Genomic DNA, 23,982 nt, shown 5'->3' with positions numbered 1-23,982 from the left:
GCTTTTAAGAGCTGATATTATATTTTGATGGCTTAAATTACATTAAAAAGAAGGCAGGCAAGTTTATGTCAATCAAAAGACAACATTTCTCTAAGCTGAGAAACATTGCTCTTGAGCATCTATCAGTCAGCCCACTGGTTGAATCAGGACAGTCTGGTTGGAGTCAATGAGGTAACATATGATAAACCCATCTCTTTATTCCTTAGAAATATCCTCTGTGTAACTCAAGCAGACCTGTGGATACAGCTGTGAAACCTTAGCTGCAGCTTGGCGATGTCTCTGCCCCATTCTGAGTCAGCCAATCCTGTTTTAAGCAATGAGAATAGAATTCTCACTTCCCCTACCAGTCTATAACCACGACACCAATGGTTATAGGTGTGAGTAATCTGCATTCCCAGGCTGGGAAATAGTGAAGTGTGAACTTCAATTCTAGGGAGCCCACAGAAGGACCCTTTAGGCAGGCATGTAAGAGACGGCATAGCTCAGAATACTGGCAATTATGGCCATGAACCAGACATGAATTACAGAACCTCTTAAAATGTAAACAGTACCAACTACATAGCAAAATTTAAGATGAACGTAAATCCTAACTGAGACACATAACAAAATAGGTAACTTCTAAGTAATTCATAAGACATAGCATTTAATAAACATCTATTAGAAAATCTCTCTTCACATTACTCACCCTTAAAAGCTGACATTTTATAATTGTGTTGTATACCAGCAACTATATCCTTCCAAAAATCAAATGTTTTTTGACCATTGTTCTGCCAAAAAAAAAAAAAAATTCCAAATGTTAACATACGTAATAATTCCGTTTTCAAGCCCAGTAGAAAACACTTGCCAAACCATTACAATATTACTGTAATCTAAAACTGGGACTCATATTTTATGGGGCGCCTGGGTGGCTCAGTTGGTTGAGCATCCAACTTCAGCCCAGGTCATGATCTCATGGTCTGTGAGTTCGAGCCCTGCGTTGGGCTCTGTGCTGACGGCTCAGAGCCTGGAGCCTGCTTCGGATTCGTCTCCCTCTCTCTCTGCCCCTCCCTTGCTCATACTCTGTCTCTCCCTCAAAAATAAAACATTAAAAACAGTTTTTTAAAAATAAATTGGGACTCATATTTTAGAAAAGGTAATAGATGTATAAACTCATTCTTCCGAATGATTTTAAAAAAAGAAATCTTCCATGAAAATCACTGTTATGTATACATATATGTATATAATATATATATACAATATATATACATATAACTAAATATTAATATAGCTCATATAGCCCAAATAAAATAGAAATTTCCACTCAATGTAATGTCTAAAAATTATGTATTTTAAACACATGAGTAAATTTATGGTGTTATAGCTTTTGAGATATCAGAATGTGCCTCTTCATGTAGTGGGGCATCAATGGGGCTAAGAAACTTCAACTCCTAAAGTCCTAAAAGCTGGTTACTTTAGAATTCAATGCACATTTACCTGATTTCTATATAAAAGAGCAGCAAGTCTCTACAGGAGAGATAAAGGAGGTTCAAAACCCAAAATGTACACCATTTTTATTCAGATTTCTTTAAACCAGGAAGTAACATTATATTAAAACACATAACCCTACAACCCCTTGCTTTCTTGGAAACATTAACTGGTGTCCTTCTATCTAAACAAAGACAAACTACTAGGTATTTGTATCTAATTATATAAGCTCTGAAATATTTGAGGACTGATAAATTTGCTTGAAGTTACTATGAATAAAAAACTGACTCCAGCTCACGTAAATAACTTCTACCAACATACTAAAATTATTGCTCAACAGAAACTTTCGCAAAAACATGACTAATTCTGGTTCAAAAATAAACCATTATCCATGTTCAATTATCAACATGATCTTTATGATTTTAAAAGACAACATATGCAAAAAAGAAAAGTAATTCTGACATAAAACTGGTTTCTGTTCACAGGTCTTAAGCCCTAACTAAGTGTAACTTCTTGGAACCAGACATCTATTCAATCTTCATAAACAGTATAAAGTCTGCATGCATCAAACTGCTCAAAATGATGAATTTAAAAACTCCATCTCATTTTTTAATTTCATATTATTTAGAATGCTTAAGAACAGGTGGAATTTACTTACTTTTTTTTTTTTTATTCTGCTAATGAAACCAAGAAAATATTTTTCCACCTATGAGGTCTGTTTTCTTTTTAGACTTTTGCCCCCCCTGCTGGCGAATAGGTTTATTATCCTTGAGAAAAAAAATAGTCACTGCTACTTAATTTTCCCAAAATACTCGACCAAATTTTATTTTTCTTCCTCAGTCACTTCTACAACTACAGAGAGGAAACTGAATAAAATCTCAACTCAAAAGACATATGTAATTAAGTCCTCTGATTTATGACTAAATACATACCATCATTTCTAAAAAATGAGCCCCTGCTCACCTTTGTTAAAGAGTCCACGACTCTGGCACATAGAAGAGCTCCCGGCAGGTCGAAGTAGTTATCATAAAAATAATATTTTCCTAAAAAAGAACAAAAATTTAAACTGGGAATAAATTATTGCCTCATTTATGTGACACACAGAAACCTGGCTAAAGAGACACTAGATTTTGGGTTAGTCACTTAAAGGGACCTCTGTTTCAATTCAGAATGGCTCCATTACAGGCTACCATTGTCTTTTTTTTTTTTTTAATGTCTTTTTTTTTTTTTTTTTTTTTTGAGAGAGAAAGAGAGAGCCAGAGAGTGAGCACATGTGTATACATGCAGGCAAGTGGGGAAGGGGCAGAGAGAGAGGGAAAGAGAGAATCTCAAACAGGCTCCATACTGTCAGCGTAAAGCTCAATGCAGGCTTGATATCATGACATGAACCGTGAGATCATGACCTGAGACAAAATCAAAAGCCAGATGCTGAACAGCCTAAGCCACCCAGGGAGCCCCTATTGTTGTCTTTTAAAGAAGAATTAAGCTGCAAGAAAGTTAAAATATGATATCCATAATTTAAGGATTTCGTGAAAAAAATGCTTTTATGTAAAAATTAAATAGATTTACCCCAAATATAAAATGGATTATGAAAAAGCCACAATTTATGTTATCAATGTCACTGAATTCCAAAACAATCAGTCTAACACTGGAGTACCATGAAGTAATCAATACAACAGTGCCTTTCCATATCTGTGCCGGCTGGTCCACCTTCAATGCAATGTGAGAATAACCAATGCACTGAGAGGAATAAAAAAAAAACAGCACATCATATCAGGACACAGTATACTAATCTTGGAAATCTCAGGAGCACAGGACAGGCACTCCAGGATCTCATGGAAGAGAGGAATTTAATTTATCCTATTTGGCCCTAGGACAGAATCAAACTTGAGCCCTTCCTTGGTACAGATGTCACTTTCGAATCTGCCATCCCTGGGCAGACACCTGATGACCCATGCCACATCCCTTTGGCTCAAGTCTGATCCCAGCCATGGCCGTGCTAAATGACATCACCCCACCTAAGCACACCTGTGTCATTCACTTTCCCCAAAAGCCTGTGGAGTCCATGTGCTCACGTGGCAAGCTCCAGGCACCAGTGGATGAGCCTCAAGTTTAGGAGACAGTGAAGACTTCTGTCCCTTGGATTGACAACTCTGGGAGGTATTCTCAGTGCTTCTCAGAAGTCCCAGTGGAACACAGCCCCCATTGCTCCTTCCTTCCGTCTCATCGCCTCTAACATCTCACTCCTGTTTACCAGGACTGAGACCAACCACTTTGCTTTGGGCAGGGTGCGGGGTCCCAATGTCATAACCCTTGCACAAAGAGGAATCAAACAACCAAAGGTGAAGCCAGATTTTAGTTTAATGTAAGAAAGTACTTTTCAAATGGTCGTAACATTGAATGCACTATTATAAGTGCCTGATTTCGAGTCCTCCCTTTCTCCCATTTGTAATGTATGAGGTTCTGGAACACGGCTGTCTTGCTCTTTAGTGTCCACTAAACACAATACCCAGCATATTGTAGGCCCTCAATATGTTTGTTAAGCGAACGAATGAATGATCTAATAGTGGAATGGACTTCTGGAATGAAGGAGGGTCGTGGGTAAATTAACAGGAGAAAACCCTCTGCAGGGGCCAGATGTCTATCCCTTTAACTGCCATTTAATGCTTTTTACTTCCTCATATCAAATTATTAAGAACATAAATGAAACAAACTCAAAGTTCTCCTTCTGTTAATTCACAAAATGGCTGTGTGGGTTTGTGTATCCTTTCCCTCAGTTAAAAACAGTTTGTTTTTTACTCTTTTGCAGCTGAAATTATTGCTATTTTTCATTTTTTCATTTTATTAGACTATTTTTCATTCCTAAGAAAGGTTAGACTGGCTTTGTCAGTGTGAGGAACCAGGATCTGGAGGAAGAGGGAGATAATATAACATGTACATTTCTGCTCACACTTTGCTGTGCTGTAAGGCCACATAATACTCCAGGGTTCCCAAGACCTAAGACAGTGGAACAGCTTCCCAAGGTACATTAACCTGTGCTGTATTTATTCTCTTGGCCTATGACACCAGAGTGGCCAGTTGCTCTGGGCACAGTGGGAGCAGCAGGTGTCCTCATCACCAGATATGTGCCCTTGCTTTCCCCTCCCCTTTCACTCCCTTTATGGCCATTAATAGATGAAGTTCAGTTAAAGAACTGAAACACTGATCACGAGTCTTGGTTGGGGTCTAAGCAAATAACGCAGGGGGATAATGAAACTCCCTTCCACAAGGCAAGGGGCTGACTCACTCAGCTATCAAACCTGGGCTGGATGACCACTCTGTGGACACACCGAGGCTTGTTCAGTCTTGACCTGTGAACTGGACCAGGCTGCTCTCAATGCCTCTTCCCACAACAAAACTCCAAGACTACCACATGAAAGCTTTGACTCTCTCCTCCTTATAAGCAGAGAGCTCACTGGCAATGAAGGGATGAGTGAGCTCAGTTCAATGAAACAAGCCTCCACAAGAAGATAAGTCCTAAAATCGTTAAGCTGTGCTCACAGAGAAACTGCTCCCCAAGAACCCAGTGCCAACAACTATGTACTTTACAAACCACATATTCTTACTGATAACAGAACAGAGGCACACAAATGACTGAAGGCAAGAGAATAATTTATGTTAGCTCACTTCTCCTGCAGGTGAGTGATATCATCTTCACTTAAATATGAACAAAGTGATGCCAAAAGTGGCTTAGTAATTTGCCAGATCACTTGACCCAGCAAGGAACAGAGTCAATATGATCCAGGACCACCTGCCTCCACACTCCCTGTGGTTTCCGCTATACCAAGTTGTTTCTGCATAATCCACCAGTTTAGAGGGAAACAAGGTCAAAAGGACTTGCTCTCTGGAAATCGGCGGGTAAGGAAAACCATACTCCTGCCAGTGCAAGAACCTGAAAAGTGACTATCAAGTAAATGGTCAGTAAAATGTCTGTATCCATCAATGCTTTAAATTCCCTAAACATACTGGTAGGGAATGCACTTGACAATGCTCTACTTAACTCTGGGGATGAGTACGCTCAAAGTAGACGGAAACAACTAAACCAACTGGTGTTCGTGAAAATAAAGGTTTTATTTGGCAATACTGATCAAATTTTAAACCTACATGTCTTTAGAGCAACTGTACTTCTAGGAGTGTACCCTGAATGCATTTGCACAAAAGTGAAAAATATACATATATGAAAACATCACTGCAGGCTTGTTTGTAATGGCCAAACACTAGACACAAAGTCACTATGCACTATGGATGGACTGATGGACAGCACTGGATGGCAGAGCACAGCAGCATTTAACAGACTGAAGTACATCTCTGTGTGCTAATGTGACAGGATTTCCAAGATGTTAATTAAAAAGAGCACAGTACAGAAAATGTATGATTCCTTTAGGTATTTTTGAGAAATAATTTCAAGGAAAGGGGATTCTGGGGCCAGGGGTTGGAGATAATTACTCTTCATTTTACTCTTTTCTATAACTAAATTTTCTAACCATTTGCTCACAGTATTTTTTTTAACGTAAACAAAATTTAACTGGGTTGTGGAATCATAGGCCAGTTTTTTCTTCTTTTATAGATCTCTACATTAAAAAAAAGTTGTATTAAAAAAAATAAATAAAAATAAAAAATAAATTAAAAAATTAAAAAATTAAAAAAAGGTGTATTACTTTTTAAAGGCAAAGCTTTCCCTTACAATGTGGCAGAAACAAAGGCCTTTGTCATGTGTCACCACCACCTGACCACTGAGCGCAGGAAGGGGAAACACCTCCCTAACCAACTCAGTTAAAGAGGAGATAAATTCCAAGGTCATCCTCAGAGCACTCCTGGCTATACTGAGCACCAGAGGGAAGCTGCTGATTCCAGGAGGTGGCGCCCACTAGCAGCCAGAGGAGTGGGCAGACTGTTGGTCCTACTGGGTGAATGCTCTTTTCTTGGCTGAGAAATACTTTACTCCTTTAATGTACTTTACTCCTTTAATGAATGGATGGCAGAGTGAAACACTTAGCTCTGTGCCTGGCCTTTCTGGGAGGAGGGCAGCTATCCACAACTGACTATGTCTGGAAAGACAACAGCAGTCCTCTATCCTCAGCGGAGTAAAGGGCAACACAGACACCCATTTCACTCCCACTAGCCATTTGGACTTGAGATGTGTGAAAGCATTGTGTATTGATCCCCAATGTGAAATATGTCTTCCTACCGATTTACTTTATCAGGAGTACTCATTTCCTGACACTTTGATCTCAGTACCAAAGCAAAACAAACTCTCAAAAGACAGAGAATGTTACAAAGCAAACCTAATTATAACAAGGAATAACTCCAACTATATTCTTACTACATTTTCTTGTTTTTTTTTTAAGATTTTATTTTAAGTAATCTCTACACCCAACATGAGCTGAAACTTACAACCCCAAGATCAAGAGTCGCATGTTCTACCGACTGAGGCAGCCAGGTGTCCCCCGCCCCTGCCCCGGTTACTACATTTTCTGAGGAACAGGTGCATTTCAAAAGTGTAGTGTGAAAGAAAATGGCACAAACATTTAGAACAAATGAAAAACTAACAACTATAACATAACAAGGTCTATGTGTTTATAATAATGTCTTAAGCATTACTTGTTAATTTATGCATATCAACGTCTACAAATAAGTTTTGAGAAATCCATTCATGTTCTTTAAAGACAATGGGAAGAAAGATGTGAAAATATATGAAATCATTTAAAATAAGGGAAAAGAAAAGACAAAAGGCAGAAGATACTAGAACTGAGAGTAAAGAAGAGAATTCAAGAAAACAAGAGAACAAGCAAACAAGAGAGCTGGGTAGTACGAATACGAGGAGAAATGTGTAATGGAGAAATAAAAGGACTGAGCATGTAATAAACTAAAAAAAAAATACAGAAGACTGAGGAATGTATTATTCCTAGGTGCTAGTCTTTTCACTCCAGAACAAGTACAAGTAAAAGGAGCAATCAATGAAACCCTAAATGAAGCAGAACCAACTCCCAAACAGGTATCAGACACAAGGAAAGCATCGTATTCCTATCACACCACGGCTGCCCCCTTGTGTAAACTGGCCGACAGGAGGCAAAAATGGCACGCTTCATGCCCTCATGCCCCAGGTTCAACATCCAAAACAAAAGGAGACGTAATGGTGGTGCTGACCTCCCCCCCCCCCCCCCCCCCCCCCCCCGCCATGAGCCATACCTGATCGGCAAGCCATTCCCGTGTCAGACATGAAGTATTTCCACTCCTTCCCACCATACTCCTCTGCCAGCGCCTCTGGAGCCATCATCTTTGTGCCATGGCTTGCTCTGGTTTGGGGAGATGGGAGGGGCAGACACACAAATACAACAATGAAAGACAAAACCAAAACTATACAATGCTTTACATTCTTTTAACTATGATTGAAGAGAGCTAAGTACACTGTTAATCTGATAGTTGAGTTTAAGGTCCTGGTCAAAGCTGCATTGAGTATGTATACATACATACTACACTTCAGCTCTAGTTGCCCAAGGCAAGAAACATGCAAATGAATAACAAAATAATCAGAAGGGGGGCCACACCTGTTGTAGTTATCTGCACTTAGCGTGAGGTCCAGGGGAGAGTATGAGTTCATAGCGTGCAAAAAGAATGATGTATCAAAAGGGAGAGTATGTGCCAGGGGTAACCTGTGCTGAGCGTCCTTTCCTTCGACTCTGATCACGTCAACAGAAATAATAAATCGCATAGCTGTGGCCATGTTGGCTTGCCTCTACTATGGGTGCTGGGGGAAAAGCGGATGCCCACACCCTGGCCCGCTCTGTAAGGCTCAGAGCAGTGGCAGCGGCAGCTTCTCATCTGCTTGTCTCACTCCCCCCAAATACTCCAAGTGCCCAGTGCACCCTGAGAGGAGGGAAGGAAAGGGAATTAGTACTGAGTGTGAGAGAGACTGATGAGGGTTGGAGTAGGCTAGAAAAACTTCCAGAAGGAGCTAAAATACAACAGGAGTCTTGCACGAGGGGGACAAATTTGGATAAATGGAGAAGGAAGGAGAAGTGTGCATAGACCACCAACTCCTACCCAACATTCATTCTCTTCTTAGTAAAAAGAAATCTCACTTTATTCCAGGCAACTGTGCACTCATCTAAAACAACATAATCTCCAGGCTCTTTTGCAGTAGAGGTCATCAATGAGATGAAGCAAGTTATTAAAATTCTCCTGAATTTCCTGCAAATATTTCTAATGAGCCGAATTTAAAAGAACTAGACCTTTAAGTCCAATGCTTCTTGATCTGTACTTAAATAGTTAAAACAATTCATACAAAGAAACAGAGGCACATGATCTGTCATCTGAATGATAAAAATAATAATCTTATTTAACCCGTATTTAACAATCAAATGCTATATAATAACAAAGTGTCCTGGAGAAAAAGTTTAGATTTCACAACTAAATTTTATTACCTGAGCACGGTGCCATTATCTGCCAGTTTTATGAAGTTCCCATCTTCCAGATCCAGTGCCAAGCCCTTGCAACTAAAAATAGAAAAATTTGATTACTGATCAATTCACAGATTCGGCTAACCCCAAGAAATAATAATTTATACTTCCAAAAAGTCACAGTGCTAAAAGGGATTCTCCCATGCAGGTGAATGATATATTGGTTAAAAAGACCAAGAATATCCAAGAATTCTAAAATTTAATAGCATCCACAGAGCAAGTATGTAAGGAAAACTGCCATGTGGGAAAATGAGAGACAGCATGTTTAGTCTGTAAAATCCTTAAGCCTTAAAAAAAAGAGGAATTCAAAAATTAGAACAAAAAAAGGAACATTATTTCATGTCTCTGTTAAAATGTGCAAGTATTTTTCATTAAATAAAACACACACATACACACACACGCACATACACATTTAAATTCTGCCAGATAAGCTCTTAGCCAGAGTTTCTCCTATATTCTTTACAAATTGCCTCGATTTAGGTCAGGTTTTAAAACCTTGCCCTCTGGGCAGGGCATACCATTGAAAACCACTAAAAGAAAGTCAAATACTAAGTTTCAGGTTCCTCACTGCAAAAGACTTGTGGGATTTGGGGAGAGAGGTGGGTACAGATTCATTTTATGAATAATAAAGCAAGGAAGTATAATGCCACCAAATACCAAGAGAATTAAACAAAAAATGACAGGGTACTTTAGAAGCATTACTGACTTTGGTCCACAGTAAAATTTCCAGAGTCAGCGGTTTTATACAGTGAAATATTTGTGTTTCTTCTTTTTACAAGAGATACATCAAAAAGGACTAACCAAACACTGCAGAAATATATAATAGATGAACATCATTGCTCTAGAATTACTTTTGTATGTGTTTTTCATGTGTTTTAGATTTATTATTAATTTTCAACTGAGCAATTTTAAAGTGTTACATTTTTATTTTGTTGTTTAGATAAGGAAGAGAGACAAAATAAGCCTTGGCAAGTAGAGAACCCTAAGAGTAAGCAGTAAGAGTCTTAGAGACAGGAACGTTTACCCAAATTACAGAAAACCAAATGTCCCAGTTCAGACATTTATTCAAAACATGATTCTTCCTCTTCTACAGTTCAGTATTTGAAGGGCAATAAAGCAAACTTTCTTTTTTAAGATGTAAATTTTAAAGATAGTTCTTAATAACCTCTGAAACTTATGACAAACTTAAGCCATACACAAACATCCAAATTAGTCAAGAAGCTTTTAGCCTATTTACATATTTAATTAAACAAGTCTAAATTTAAAGTAGAAAAGATTTTAATTAATGAAACATAAAACTTTTAATAGAGAAAGCATTTTGTCTTTTGACTCAGTTTCACATTTCACTTTCTGTCTCCACAGAAGAGGCATTAACATTTTATCAGCAACATTTAAGAAACAGAGGGAATGGGCAGCCCTTAAAAAAAAGAACTTACCAGAAATCCCAATCCTCTGGAGTCACAGTTAGTAATTCTTTGTCATACCCTTTCTCCTTGACCAGGAACTGAGCAAAGCTATTATAAATGAGCTATAAATAAGGGGAAGGAATAAAGAGAAATTAAATATAAAATTCACTATTCATTCTGAATTTCACAGACTTGAAAACCTACTGGAGTCATTCATGGGGCAGATGGGAGAGAAATATCTCTAATTGTGAAGTTCGGCAGTTTAATCCCCGTGTACAAGCAATTTATCCACCCCTGAAAGCCCCAGGTAGCTGTTGTGTCTTTTTCCACTGCAGAATTACACCATCAATATACAATTACATAACCAAGGATGACTATTATCTTACTCCTGAATTCTAATGGGTTGGAGATCATTAAGACTTGAAAGCTTTGTAAACTCATTTTAAACATATAGACCACTCTATCATTATATCTATCCTTAGCCCATTCTTAGTGGAAAGTGCTTATGAGGCACTGGGTTTCCCTAATTCATAGATTATTTCCCCGAATAAAGGACATCGAAATTGTTACTAAATTGTTTTAGTTTTGTCACTGTCACAGGGGAGTCTCAAAGGGAAAACACACATGGAGACAAGGCAGATGATCTGAAGGAAGAATGAAGGAGCTTCCATCAGTTACAGGAAATACCTCTTATTTCTTTGCTTAAGGAAACTGAAGGAAAAGGACAAAGAAAGCTTCAGGAAACAAGCACAAAGATAAATGCTCTGCCGATGGTTGATAGATCTTCCGGTTTCTTGACAACAACAAAATCCCAAGTGTTGGGGTAATGTGTCTTATTTTTTTCTAAAGAGTTGGCTTGATTTTTAAAGAACTGTGTATACCAAACAAAGAGGAGGCAGAAGGTGGATGAAGGTCCACACTGGCCCTACCCCATTCTCCTTCCATGAGGGTTCTTAAGTCAGCATCAGATGCCCTCGGACCTGAGGCAGAATGCTGGTCTGGGGTCTGACTGAGTGAGCAGTGTCCGAGAAGATTCTTGAGCAACTCGACCTTTCTCCCATATGGTAACCCGTGACAGGTTCTGGCCGCGTGAGACGGCACAAGCGGGAAGAGAGCAGAGACACAGTAAAAGGAATGGGAGAAGGCCTCCCTGAGGTGATGATGTTTACACTGACCTCTGCAAGATGTAGCAGTTAGCTGAGGGAATCCAGGGGAAGGGGAGCACACCAAATCCAGAAACCCAGAGACCCACACACATCTGGATTTGGGAGTTGGGTGTGAGCATCAGGGAACGAGTGCAGAGAAATCAAAAGCTCCCTGTCAGGGGCGCCTGGGTGGCTCAGTCGGTTGAGTGTCTGACTTGGGCTCAGGTCATGATCTCAAGGTTCGTGAGTTCGAGCCCCGCATCAGGCTCTGTGCTGACAGCTCGGAGCCTGGAGCCTGCTTTGGGCTTTGGATTCTGTGTCTCCCGCTCTCTGCCCCTCCCCTGCTCATGCTCTGTCTCTGTCTCTCTCTCTCTGTCAAAAATAAATAAACATTAAAAAAAAAAAAAAAGCTCCCTGTCAAATAGAGCTGTTCTCTATCCTAAAGCTAATTAAAATCACTATACATGTATTACCATGCAATGTGACCCTGATCCAGGTCAGTTGTTAACAGGCTTACATTATGTCAACACTGCATATCAGCACTTCTCAATCCTGGCAGTGATTCAGAACCAGTGATGGCTCCTAAAACCACCTGGAAATTTCAGGCCTCCAGGATAGGGTGGGGTCCAGGTGAGGCCATACAGGATTCCTGAAGTCCAGAGATGACTGAAAATCATTGGCTTTATGCATTATATGGATTTTCATTGAATCATTAAAAAAAAAAAAAATCAATCAAAAATGGACTGAGTCACTCTGAGGTACAAAGTACTATGGATAATAAAAAATACACATCATGATCCTGACTGCAGGGAACCAGTGCTATGGGATTAACAGATGTAAAGTGCTTTAGAGCAGAGCCTTACATACAAGTAAATTCAACTGAAATATTTGCTATTATCAGTCATATATATGCTGGTTTAAAAAAAAAAGTTCTGGGGCGCCTGGGTGGCGCAGTCGGTTAAGCGTCCGACTTCAGCCAGGTCACGATCTCGCGGTCCGTGAGTTCGAGCCCTGCGTCAGGCTCTGGGCTGATGGCTCAGAGCCTGGAGCCTGTTTCCGATTCTGTGTCTCCCTCTCTCTCTGCCCCTCCCCCGTTCATGCTCTGTCTCTCTCTGTCCCCCCAAAAATAAATAAACGTTGAAAAAAAAATTAAAAAAAAAAAAGTTCTGATAAGTACCTTTGCCCATTTTCACATATCAATATTCTCACCACAGCCAGTTCCAAGCTACCAATGCTTACTACATACAATTAAACCTGCCGCCTCGCGTCAAGGCACTTTACTCAGTCTCGGACAACAGGAAACTCTCACCCCTTGACAATACAGATAAAGATATGGGCATATGATGCCACTGAGATTTGACACCTTCCTGAGAGAAAGGAACCTTTTCCAGCAGGGCTGCCGTTAGGGGCATCCACACCTATGCTCCTCACCTCGCGGAGAAGTTTCTGCGACAGGAGAGAATGAGGTCAATGTGTGGGGAGAACCAGAGAATAATGGTGCTGAGGAAAATAAGGGAGTCTGTGCCGTTGAAACCCGTCCTAGTCCCAAGGCCCGAGCTCTTGGATCTTTTTCTTATACTGAGTTACCCCAGATGCCTTCATGGCACAGGGCCTCCATGACCAGCCCTCTTCCTCTCCCAGTGTCTCACGTGCCTAATAATGCACACTGAACAGCAGCTGCAAATTGTGAGTTGTATGCAGACTACAAATTATGTTTGGTTCCCACTTAAGGTTGCCAGACAAAACATGAAATGCCTAGCTAAATTTGATTTTCAGATAAACAACAATGAATTTTTTTAGTATAAGCACATCCCATGCAGAACACACATATAAGAAAAAATGGTTTTGTTATTTGAAATTCGAATTTAACTGGTGCTGTATTTTTCTTCACTAAATGTGGCAACCCCATAATCCTGATGTGTGTGAAAACAAACTAACATTTAAAAGTTGAGAGACTTCTCATACAAGTTCAGATTCCTAACTGGTCTTAAAAAGAATTAGTTCTTTTAAGAGGCTCAGCCCTGGGACACCTAGGTGGCTCCATCAGTTAAGCTTCCGACTTCGGCTTGGGTCATGATCTTGCAGTCTGTGAGTTCAAGCCCCGCGTTGGGCTCTGTGCTGACAGCTCAGAGCCTGGAGCCTGCTTCAGATTCTGTGTCTGCCTCTCTCTCTGCCCCTCCCTTGCTCACGCTCTACATCTCCTTGTCTCTCAAAAATAAATAAACGTTTAAAAAAATAAAATAAATAAAAATTTTAAAAAGGAGACTCGGCCCCTACTTCCTCATGGAACTTGGCAAGAGTCAAGTGTGGCTGTGCCTTCAGAAGGCAAACACACTCTCCTGGCTATCCCAGGCCCTGCTCCCACTCACAAATGGGGGTTAACTACTTGGCCCCTTACCCTTCTGAGTCTGCAACCCCAGGAGAGCACGGGGGTCATCATTTCTAGGATGCCTTTCCTGAGCCCCCGGGTGAGGTAACACATCCAGTCCAACATCTGCACATTTTGCATTTATTAAATGCCTATGATACTGATGGGAGAGGCACTCAGTGTTCTATGACGCAATCACCACCGACTTCTCCAACATCTTCTGCAACTCCCCACCTGCCGCGTGACACCCAGCAGTTCCCTGAATTGTTTCTCACCTCTGGGTCCTTGCCCTGGCTAGATTCCCTCTGTCTGAAGTGCCCCCCTCTGCTTCCTCACCTGCCAGCTTTAACTCTTGTGTTGGAACCCAGCTCAAGCATCAAGTGTCACTCCAGACCTCTCCTCTGGGCTTTCTGGCTCACATAAAGCATGGTGGTGGGAACAGAAGCCAATTAGCAGGGTGACTCTGGATAAGCTGCTTATTCGTTTTGTGCCTTGCTATCCTCACCTCTAAACAGCGACTGTGACAAAGCAAATACCTCGCACAGTTCTTGTAAGGATCTAACCAGTTCATTTAAACTGAATGCGTATTAGAATAATGGCTGTGCCATCTTCACTTATTAAAATACCTATGTTTTTATTCAGTTATTCCTCAATTACTTATTGAACCCCATATGTGCCGAGCACTCACCTCGGCACACAGAACACACAAGAAACTATCAGAGATACTGATGTCAAGGAGTCATGGCTCTAGACTCTAGGGGAAGATTCTGACAGGTTCACAGGAAATTTTAAGCCATGTGTAAGTGCTGTGAGAAATTAACGGTTTTGTGGAAGATTGGAAGACGGGCTGGTGTGGAGGGAGGGTCTCCAGACACTAGGGGCAGCCAGTCTGCAGCAAGGTGCAATACTGCCCTCACCACAGGGGGCTGAACTGAACTCTTCAGCATCCTCCCCCGTTACAACGCCACCTGCAGGCCCGTGTCCATCTCAGCATCCAACTCTGTTAAGGGGCTCAGCACACTGCTGGTATTTCATAAAAGATTTCTGTACCAAACAGGAGCTACCGTAACACACTACTAGGATACTTCCGATCTTTAAGCCTCACTTATATTCGAGGTTTGTAAAAAAGAATCCTTTTACTGCAGGGTCTTGCATTCTGAGATTTTTATGCTCACATATGCACAAAACGGGTTCTAACATGACAGTGGTTTAACTTTCTTCAAAAGAATCTTTGACTAAAAAATTCCTGCGATTTTTTTTTTTTACAATTAGTTTCCTTGTGAAACCAAAGTAATGGGGGAGGAGGGACAATTCCCCTTAGGGTGTGGTATCATAAATACTCCACTCCCCCTTTTCCCCAAAGTTCTGGGAGGACGCAAACTTAGTAGACGGTGCTAGGATTAGAACTTATTCAGAGAGCATGCAGCACGTAGGAAGTGCGCAATAAATGTTTTTATTTTCGTCTCTTGGTAGAAGACAAAATTTGGGCTAAGATTCTAATGACTTTTCGGCTAGTGCTTCTTCAAAACACCATACAATCTCTCCCTGACTGCAGTGTTTAAAAACTGACAGGTGGTCGCGTGGACACGCTAAAAGAAAACTGCACACAAGGAAAACAGAAGCCCAGGTGGCTGCATCGTAGCGCGGCTGGTGCCCAGAATGACTTGCAAGGAAGTTCCAAGGCCAGGGTTCTGCAAAAGACATCCCCAGTTCCCCTGGCCCCGCCCTGACTTCCGTCCCAGGAACCGCCTCCTCATCCCGATTTTGCACAGATTGCCCCTCTGCCCCTTTCCTTCCCACCGCTCTCTCAAAGTTGGCTAAAAGCTGAGCTCCATAAGCCGGTGCCGACGGCTCGGGAGGGGCCCGGGGATGCACATTTCCGCCCAGCCTCGCCGTGGGAGGCCGAGTTCTGCGCAGAGGCGCGGCGGCTGCAGGGCCCCTGGCAGCGGTCGCCGCGGGAACCGGGAAGAAACTCCAGCCCCGGCCGCCATGGAGGTGCACGCCGTGCGCCCCGGGCAGCCTGCGCCACTCACCACCGCGCTCTCGGGCAGGTTGTAGCGACACAGAGTGTGGTCCAGGTCGAAGCCGACCACGTCGCAGGCGGCCAGGGAGAAGTGCTGAGCCATGGCTGCGCTGGAAGCACCGGCGAGCGCCTCAGGTGCCGGGAGGGTGCGAGGAGACCGCGGACGGGACGCTGCGGGACGCTGCGGGACGGGACAGGACGGGGCCCGGCAGGGGCGGGACGGGGCACGGCGGGGCGGGGCTGCGGCCACCCTCAGGACGCAGCGCGTCTGCCTCCAGCACTTCCCGCGCCCGCGAGCGCCGCCCCCGGCCACGCTTCTCCCCGCCCCTCGCGCGGCCCGCCTGCCGGCGCCTTCCCCGCCGCTTCGGCGCCCTGCGTCCCGCAGACGGCGGCCGGCCGGCTCCCCGCGCCCTACCGATGTCCTTCCCCGCCCCGCAGCCCCAAAGGCGGGTGTGACCGGGGGGGTCACGTCACCACTGCTGAACCTGGGGATACAGATGAATCCCTGTTGGCACGTAGCCCTTGCCACAAAATTAACCGGGGCTCCCCTTCGTTAGGAAGGTGCCACAGAAACCAGGACACTGTAAAGTTAGACCCGACCCTTTGCTCTTGTGCGGAATAAGGTAAGATGGAGAAAATTCTACCCACTAATACCCTCTGACACAGCCTAGAATTTGGAAGATCTTTTTGCCCACGTGCTATCAGTTGAATCTTTTTGTATCTTCCTAAGTAGTCAAATAGATCTTTCACTATTTCACCTTTGGAGTGAGTTAACAAATAGCTTTTAGGAAAGAGTTAGAAGGACCATTTTTGCAAAGATGACACTAATGATTAAAGAAACCAATGTTGGCTATTTTGTTATTTGGTTATTCTTTTTTTATTGTAATGAATTTTTCAATGAAAGGACATCAGAAAGTTGATAGAACATGCTGCAGAGTAGAGAATTTTCTGTAGACAGATGGTTTTCAGATTTATAGTGCACAAAATGATTCAAGTGACAATTATCTGAATTCTCTCAAGGACTGTGTATAGCTAATATCATTTTAGATGTATAGGAGAAAAGTTAATTCATTACATACAATGGATGCATTTAATTTTGAGAACCCATATGAAAGGCTAGGACTTTGAGATCTTTTAAATTGTTTAAAAGAGAAAATACAAATGTCATTAAAAAATATGAGTCTATTATCTTTGTACTACCTCTGTGTTAAATTTAAAGGAAAGCTGTCCAATGGAAAAAAAATCAATAGTTATGACATAATGAAAATATAATTGATTGAGAATTACATTTAACCCTTACTAATACTAACCCTTATGAGGCTAATAGACCAATCAAGGGATTAATTTAGTGCAATAAATAGTTCAGTTTGGTAGGACACTTATTATACCTAGTGGACCCATTGAATAAATTGAATACTTGTTCCATTATAACTCTTAAAAGCCCCAAACAAATCTCTCTGGAATAGGAAGAGGAAAGAATGCTCAAGAAGATGGAGCTGTTCACTGATGAGAGCTCAACAACCATGTTTTTAATGTCTGTGAATCAAAAGAGAAAAAGCTGGATTGATTTACAGCTTGTACTTATTTCCCTTGTATGACTCTCTTGTCCCTGGAGCATTGACTTCAGCATTCCTTTTTGCCCCCTGCTAAATGCCTGCCAAGGTCAAGCTACCTGGTAGAGGACACCTTGAAAGCCACAAGTTTCCTTGAAAGTTACCTTGTTTTAATGTAGGATAGGGACTTCCCTTAGTAATATAAATGCACAAGTGCATTCATTGCCAGAGGGAAGTGTACCGAAGGATTGTTTTTCGAGATGTAAGTGGCCCTGGGACTGGAGTCGACCCTTAAACCTGGACCTATCTACTTGCTGAGTGTCAACTGTTACATTTCTTACATTCCTCCTGTCCATTCAAAAAGCTCTCTGCTAGAGTCTACGACATTTACATATTGTGGGAGAATTTAGCAAACAGTGCACTCCAATCGTTAGAGATCTTACTCCTCCTTTGAGCCCTGTTCACCTTTCCTGGCCTCTACCTCAAACCTCAGTCTGCCTCCTTTAAGGACATGTGAAATGATTCCCCTAAACTTTTATCACATGTACTGATAAAATACCACAGCTGTTCTATTATCAAGCAAAAGTTCAGTGTTCTATTTAAACCAGTTAATTTCTGTTTCTTTGAGTGATATATTAAATATGTCAGTGTTGTGGACTGAGTTGTGTCTCCCCCCACCCCCAACAAATTCATGTGTTGAAACCCTAAGCCCCAATGTAATTATATTTGGAGACAGGGACTTTAAGTATGGTTAAATGAGGTTGTAAGGCCCTAATTTAATATGATGGTGTCGTTATAAAAAGAGGGAGATACCAGATATACCCATGCATCGAGGGAACGCCCTGTGAGGACATAAGGAGAAGATTCAGTCTGCAAGCAAAAAAAAGGTTTCACCAGAAACCAACCCAACTGGCATTTTGATATTGGACTTCAGCCTTCAAATCTGTGAGAAAAGAATTTCCTGTTGTTTAAGCCACGAAGTCTGTGGGATACTGTTAGGGCAGTCTCAGCAGACTACTACGGTCAATAAGGAGATTTGACTCTAATCCATGTTGTGTCAAATGCCGAAAATAATATTTGCATTTGCAGGATCCCTAAATGACATGAATTTATGCTTCAGTTTTTTCCTTAGGTTATTTGTTGGTTTTCAGAATTTTGGTACGTTTATTTGTGTATAATGTTAGTACTTTGCTGTGAAGTTTTAGGAATTGTTTAGTATTCTGTGTACTGAATTTTTTTCTTATAACCAGAAAGTTATGAAATAATTCAGCAATGCTCAGAAGTAAGAAATTACATTTGTTGCTGATTTTCTAAAATTGAATTTCATTGTTAACACTGACGTACTGACGTACATTTTAACCTACAGTTAATACTATAATTTAGCAACTTTAACTTTAGATATGCCTTTTACTTGTTGTTTACCTAAAAGTAACTTAGTGATTAGCTCGCTTGTTTCAGACTCTAAAATAACTCACTAAGTGACCTTTTGTGGATTTAAAATACTGCCATTTAATATCTACATTGTAAATGTTATTTACCAAACTGTTATTTTGGTTGGGGAGTGGGGGGGAGACCTGTTTATTGTTTCATCAGTTTAATTGGTTTTTCTAAATACCCCAAAGTAAACATTGTAATATTTGACTTTTTATATAATCTAAACTAATCTACACATCTTCCCTGGATCATATAATTTGCTTTGAGAAGCAATAAAGTTTATTCAGTAATTTGGAAAAAAACAAAAGATAAGGCCTAAAAACGTAATAATGCCTAAAAGTTCATCTCTGTAGCACTTAAATATTAAGTCATTGAGCGAAATAGAACCAAAAACTGATTTGTAATACTGGGCTGTGGCCATAAGATGGCAGTAGTTCTGCATTAGGAATATTTTTCACTTGATTGCTTTAGTAATCTTAAAATCCTTAAGTTTCTTAATTTAAAAAAAAAGTCATTTTATACTCTCCCTTTCTGCTCTTGCTACAAAAAGAGATGCCTCCTTAGAAATTTTACTGTGGTTTGTGTGTGTATGCATTTATTTCATTTTTGCGTGTGCATATATTTATTTTTGACGGTGGAGGGAGAGAATGCGATGGGATGAAGTCCTTTAGTAGGAAACTTCTCATTAAATAACTAAATGTTTAAAGTAAATGTTCTCATAAATAACTAAATGTTTAAAGTATGAAATGAGCTCCTATTTTAGCTAAAATACTAACTGACAGGAATGTAATTCAGAATGATCTCTAATGATGTAGCAATAGATTGAAATGTAATTAATTAGGACAAAGGTTGAGTTTGGGGATCAGGTTCAAATAATCTACTTTAACAGCATATTATGGGGAATCTTGATTTACCAGCAGGTAAGTTGGAAATAAAGTGTGGATAAGGTCAAGGTGAACTCAGCTAGTTCCAGTTTATTTATTTTTTATTTTTTATTTAAAAAAAAATTTTTTTTAACGTTTATTTATTTTTGAGACAGAGAGAGACAGAGCATGAACAGGGGAGGGGCAGAGAGAGAGGGAGACACAGAATCTGAAACAGGCTCCAGGCTCTAGGCTCTGAGCTGTCAGCACAGAGCCCGACGCGGGGCTCGAACTCACGGACTGTGAGATCATGACCTGAGCAGAAGTCGGACGCTTAACCGACCGAGCCACCCAGGCGCCCCAGCTAGTTCCAGTTTAAACTCAGTTTCTCTTTGATGGATTGTCACTTCAGTCTTCCCTTTTTCTTCACTGTTTTTCTGGGAGGTTTGGGAGTTCTAAATTGCAGAAGGGCTTAACATATTGCCAAGGAGTCTGGGAACAGACTCTGGCCCTTGGCTAACGGCATCCATACAACTGCTTCTCCATCCCTGTCAGTATTTGGTTACCTCTGGCCACATTGGCCACACTGTCAGCAACCAGTCCTGCGGCATAAACTCTGAAACACCTCTTGTTACAGTGTCAACAGAAAACGGTTTAGTTTTGATCCAAGCCATGAGACCATTTCAGGCTGGCCATTCCGCACTCAGCCAGCCTCTGCTCCTCTCTTGAGCCATCCCAGGAAACCTTCACAGAAAACTTTTGGCTTTGGGGCCACAGAAAAGGGAGACATGTGTTACAGTGTGGGAAGGTGGGGTGGCTACCTCAGATGCCCTCTATCTAGATGTGGCCCACCATTTCTATCCTAGTGATTGCTCTCGGTTACCACAGGATACTCTGCAAAGCTGTTTTCTCTCAGAATTGACAGAAGTTGTTGGATGAAACCGACTTAAAAAAAAAAAAAAACTTTTTTATAATTAACTATTTCTTGCAGAAAGCCCAGAACTTGAAAAAAGATGTGTCCTGGCATTTGTTATGGGCTGAGTTGTGCCCCCCAAACTAATATGTTAAAGTTCTAACCCCCCAGAACCTCAGAAAGTGGCTATATTTGGCGATAGGGCCTTTAAAGTGATGATCAAATTAAAAAGAAGCTCTAGGTTGGGCCGAGCCATTTTTATTGATGTCCTTGGAAGAAAAAGAAATTTCGACACACAAAGAGATACCAGAGTCACCAAGCACAGAAGAAGAAAGACCGTGTGGGAACCCAGCAAGAAGGCGGCCATCTGTAAGCCAAGGAGAAAGGCCTCAAAAGAAACCAAACATGTTAACATCTTAATCTTGGACTTCTTACCGTCCAGAACTGTGTGAGACAAATTTCTGTTGTTTAAGCCACTCAGTCTGCAGTGTTTTGTTATGGCAGCTGTAGAAAACTAATGCAGCGTTCAAGACTATTTTTCTACTGTAACAGTCTGGAGTCCATGCTGGAGCACAAAACCAGGAAATTGTCTCTCTTGTCTGCCACAGAAAATCTTCTTGTGAGGGCTGGGCCTGGAGAAAACATTTACTACTTTTCTAAACGGTGGGGAAATTTTGAAATGAAGAAATCTCAGTTTGGGGCACCTAGGTGGCTCAGTCGGTTGAGCATCCGACTTTGGCTCAGTTCATAATCCCACCAGTCTTGAGTTTGAGCCCCTCTTCAGATTCTATGCTGACCGCTCAGAGCCTGGAGCCTACTTCGGATTTTGTGTCTCCCTCTCTTTCTGCCCCTCCCCCCACTCACGTGTGCTCTCTCTCCAGAGTAAATAAACATTAAAAATTTTTTTACAAATATTTTAATATTGTACTAGCGTGGGCAAAATCTGTAAACAAATAACGATGGATACATTTAAGTCAGGCCTTCTTATCTAGGGTTTGGTATTCCTAAGGGATTATGGGAAACTTAAGAGATGTTTTTGCAGGCTGGTTAGCATTTTTGGTGACAATAGCAAAGAATATGTGAGCACAATGAAAGGGTTGTTACATCCATGGCACTTTCATCTTTTCCATTTATGTTTTGATTCCAAATTTTCAAATATTTAAGTATGTTAAAGTTTTGAGTCTTCAAGGGCATCCAAATATGAACATATTTCAGGCATGCGTTATAAACTGTGATTCACTCAATGTGGAGTTCCTGTGACTCAGGTAAGAATCCGTAAATTCTTTGTCTCCAAATCTCTTGAGCAGCATGTTTACTTTTATGACTTGAGTGACTGAATGCACCTGACCTGTGTATTTTCATCTTTGATCTTTCTCCACTCGTGTATTTCTAATGATGTACAAGAGAACCATTAAATGAATAACAAGCACCTCTCCTAATTTGATATTTTTGATTCTTTAATTACTTTGTCCCAGTTTTCTTATCTGTAAAATCAGATATTTGAAACTTTTCTTTAAAATAATGATATTTATTTAATATTTGAAAAAGGCATGAGAATTGAGTATCTCATGCTCATCTCCCCTTCTCCACTATTGTTTTTTTTTGTCTCCTCTTAACAAAAATATTCCACACCAACCCTTTAGAAAAGCAATGTGTAAATGAGTATCTGTAGTCTTAGATATGATTTATTATGTGTTGACATCTATAATCTAATTCTAGGCATCTAGGATTTCTGTTCCAGAAGAACCTCAGGTAATAGAGTAACTGCTGGACATTGACTATGTAACAGTTTTTCTTCTCTTGGCAAAGTGAAAGGGTTAATAAATTATTGCTGTACCTAACAGACAGGGTATACTTACTGTAAGACTCTAAACATTCTCTCTCAAAAGAAAATGTAAAATAATGGAATGTGTTATGGTCCTGTGAGAAATCTATGTGTTCAGAAGTGGTACTAACACACTTTTCCATAGTTTGCCCTACTCCTGTCTTTCAGCCAAACATTCCAACTATCATTTCCTCTACAATGGGTTTGAAAAACATCCAATTAATACTAAAGAAGGCAGAAAGAAGAAAGGAATACTGAACAGACAAGAGCAGTAGAAAGCAAATAACAATGTCTCCAATATGGTAGATTTAAACACAAGCATATTGGGGCGCCTGGGTGGTGCAGTTGGTTAAGCATCCAATTTCGGCTCAGGTCGTGATCTCACAGTTTGTGAGTTCAAGCCCCATGTCAGGCTCTGTGCTGACAGCTCAGAGCCTGGAGCCTGCTTCAGATTCTGTATCTCCCTCTCTCTCTCTGCTCCTCCCTGCTCACACGCTGTCTCTCAAAAATAAATCAAGATTAAAAAAAAATTTTTTTTAACACAAGCATATGGGTAATTATACTAAGTGGTAAATGATCTAAAGACTCAAATTAAAAGAGATTGTTAGGGGTGCCTAGGTGGCTTGGCCAGTTAAGCATCTGACTCTTGATTTCGGCTCAGGTCATAATCTCCTGGTTCGCGAGTTCAAGCCCTGTGTCAGGCTCTTTGCTGACAGCACAGAGCCTGCTTGTGATTCTCTGTCACCCTCTCTCTCTGCCCCTCCCCTGCTTACTCTCTTTCTCAAAATAAATAAATAAATAACAATGAAAACATACTAGTTTTTAAAAAAGAGAGATTGTCAGACTTAACCAAAACAAGATCCAAGTATATGCCATTTAAAGAAACCTACTTTACACATGAAGATATAAATACCATCTGAAAAAAAAATTGAGATGCATTATAAGGTATTTGCTATCAAAGACTTTAATATAGTGATTGACTTTATTTTCTTTAAGATGATTGCTATTTAAATCTTAAAAACACAAAAAGATATAAACAAAGAACTAAATTTCTAAATTTGTGTAGTGTTGGATCTTTTCACCTAACAAAATCAGTTTAGTGGTCAAAAGACTTGTTAGGAAGCAAAATGAGTCATGTATTGTCTCTCTGGTTTAAAGTTGCTTTTAAAGCTCCTTTCTCCTTTATTCTCACTTACCTACCCACTGAAACATATTGGAATTTGTGGAAAGCAACAGCCACAAACATATTCTGGTTGGCCAATGTGGGTTTCCACAGGATAGATGGTCCCCAACTAGGCCACATCTGTCCCTTTCTCCATCCCACAGTTCCCACTCACAGGTGGCTCACAGTCCTTCAAAAATGTGGCTGGGTGTGTCAGGACCTGGGGTGGGCAGTACAAGGACCAATTGTCTGGTCATTCTTTGGTTGCTGCTTCTTAACCCTTTCACCATTTTCAGTGAGATAAAGGAAAGTTCTTTTGATTTCGGC

At 40.8% G+C, this 23,982-nt stretch overlaps 1 protein-coding gene across 2 annotated transcripts in view; it reads right to left on the bottom strand.

Moving 5' to 3' along the window:
- Window positions 1-16,130, bottom strand: part of NT5DC1 (5'-nucleotidase domain containing 1) — a 140,646-nt gene extending 124,516 nt beyond the window's left edge. Inside the window, exons 1-6 of one of the 2 annotated variants that reach the window (XM_003986479.6) lie at window positions 15,916-16,130; window positions 10,400-10,491; window positions 8,928-8,999; window positions 7,693-7,799; window positions 2,428-2,507; window positions 686-770 (exon numbers count right to left, since the gene is read on the bottom strand). In XM_003986479.6, coding sequence (XP_003986528.1) covers window positions 686-770; window positions 2,428-2,507; window positions 7,693-7,799; window positions 8,928-8,999; window positions 10,400-10,491; window positions 15,916-16,008 — 529 coding nt within the window. In that variant the 5' untranslated portion in view covers window positions 16,009-16,130. The remainder of the gene's footprint in view (window positions 1-685; window positions 771-2,427; window positions 2,508-7,692; window positions 7,800-8,927; window positions 9,000-10,399; window positions 10,492-15,915) is intronic. The other variant, XM_006931961.5, reaches the window with a different exon arrangement.
- Between the last annotated feature and the right edge of the window lie 7,852 nt (window positions 16,131-23,982).

The sequence above is a fragment of the Felis catus genome, chromosome B2 (genome assembly GCF_018350175.1).
Source record: "Felis catus isolate Fca126 chromosome B2, F.catus_Fca126_mat1.0, whole genome shotgun sequence".
NCBI lineage: Eukaryota > Metazoa > Chordata > Mammalia > Carnivora > Felidae > Felis > Felis catus.
This window is presented reverse-complemented; position numbering and strand designations above follow the sequence as displayed.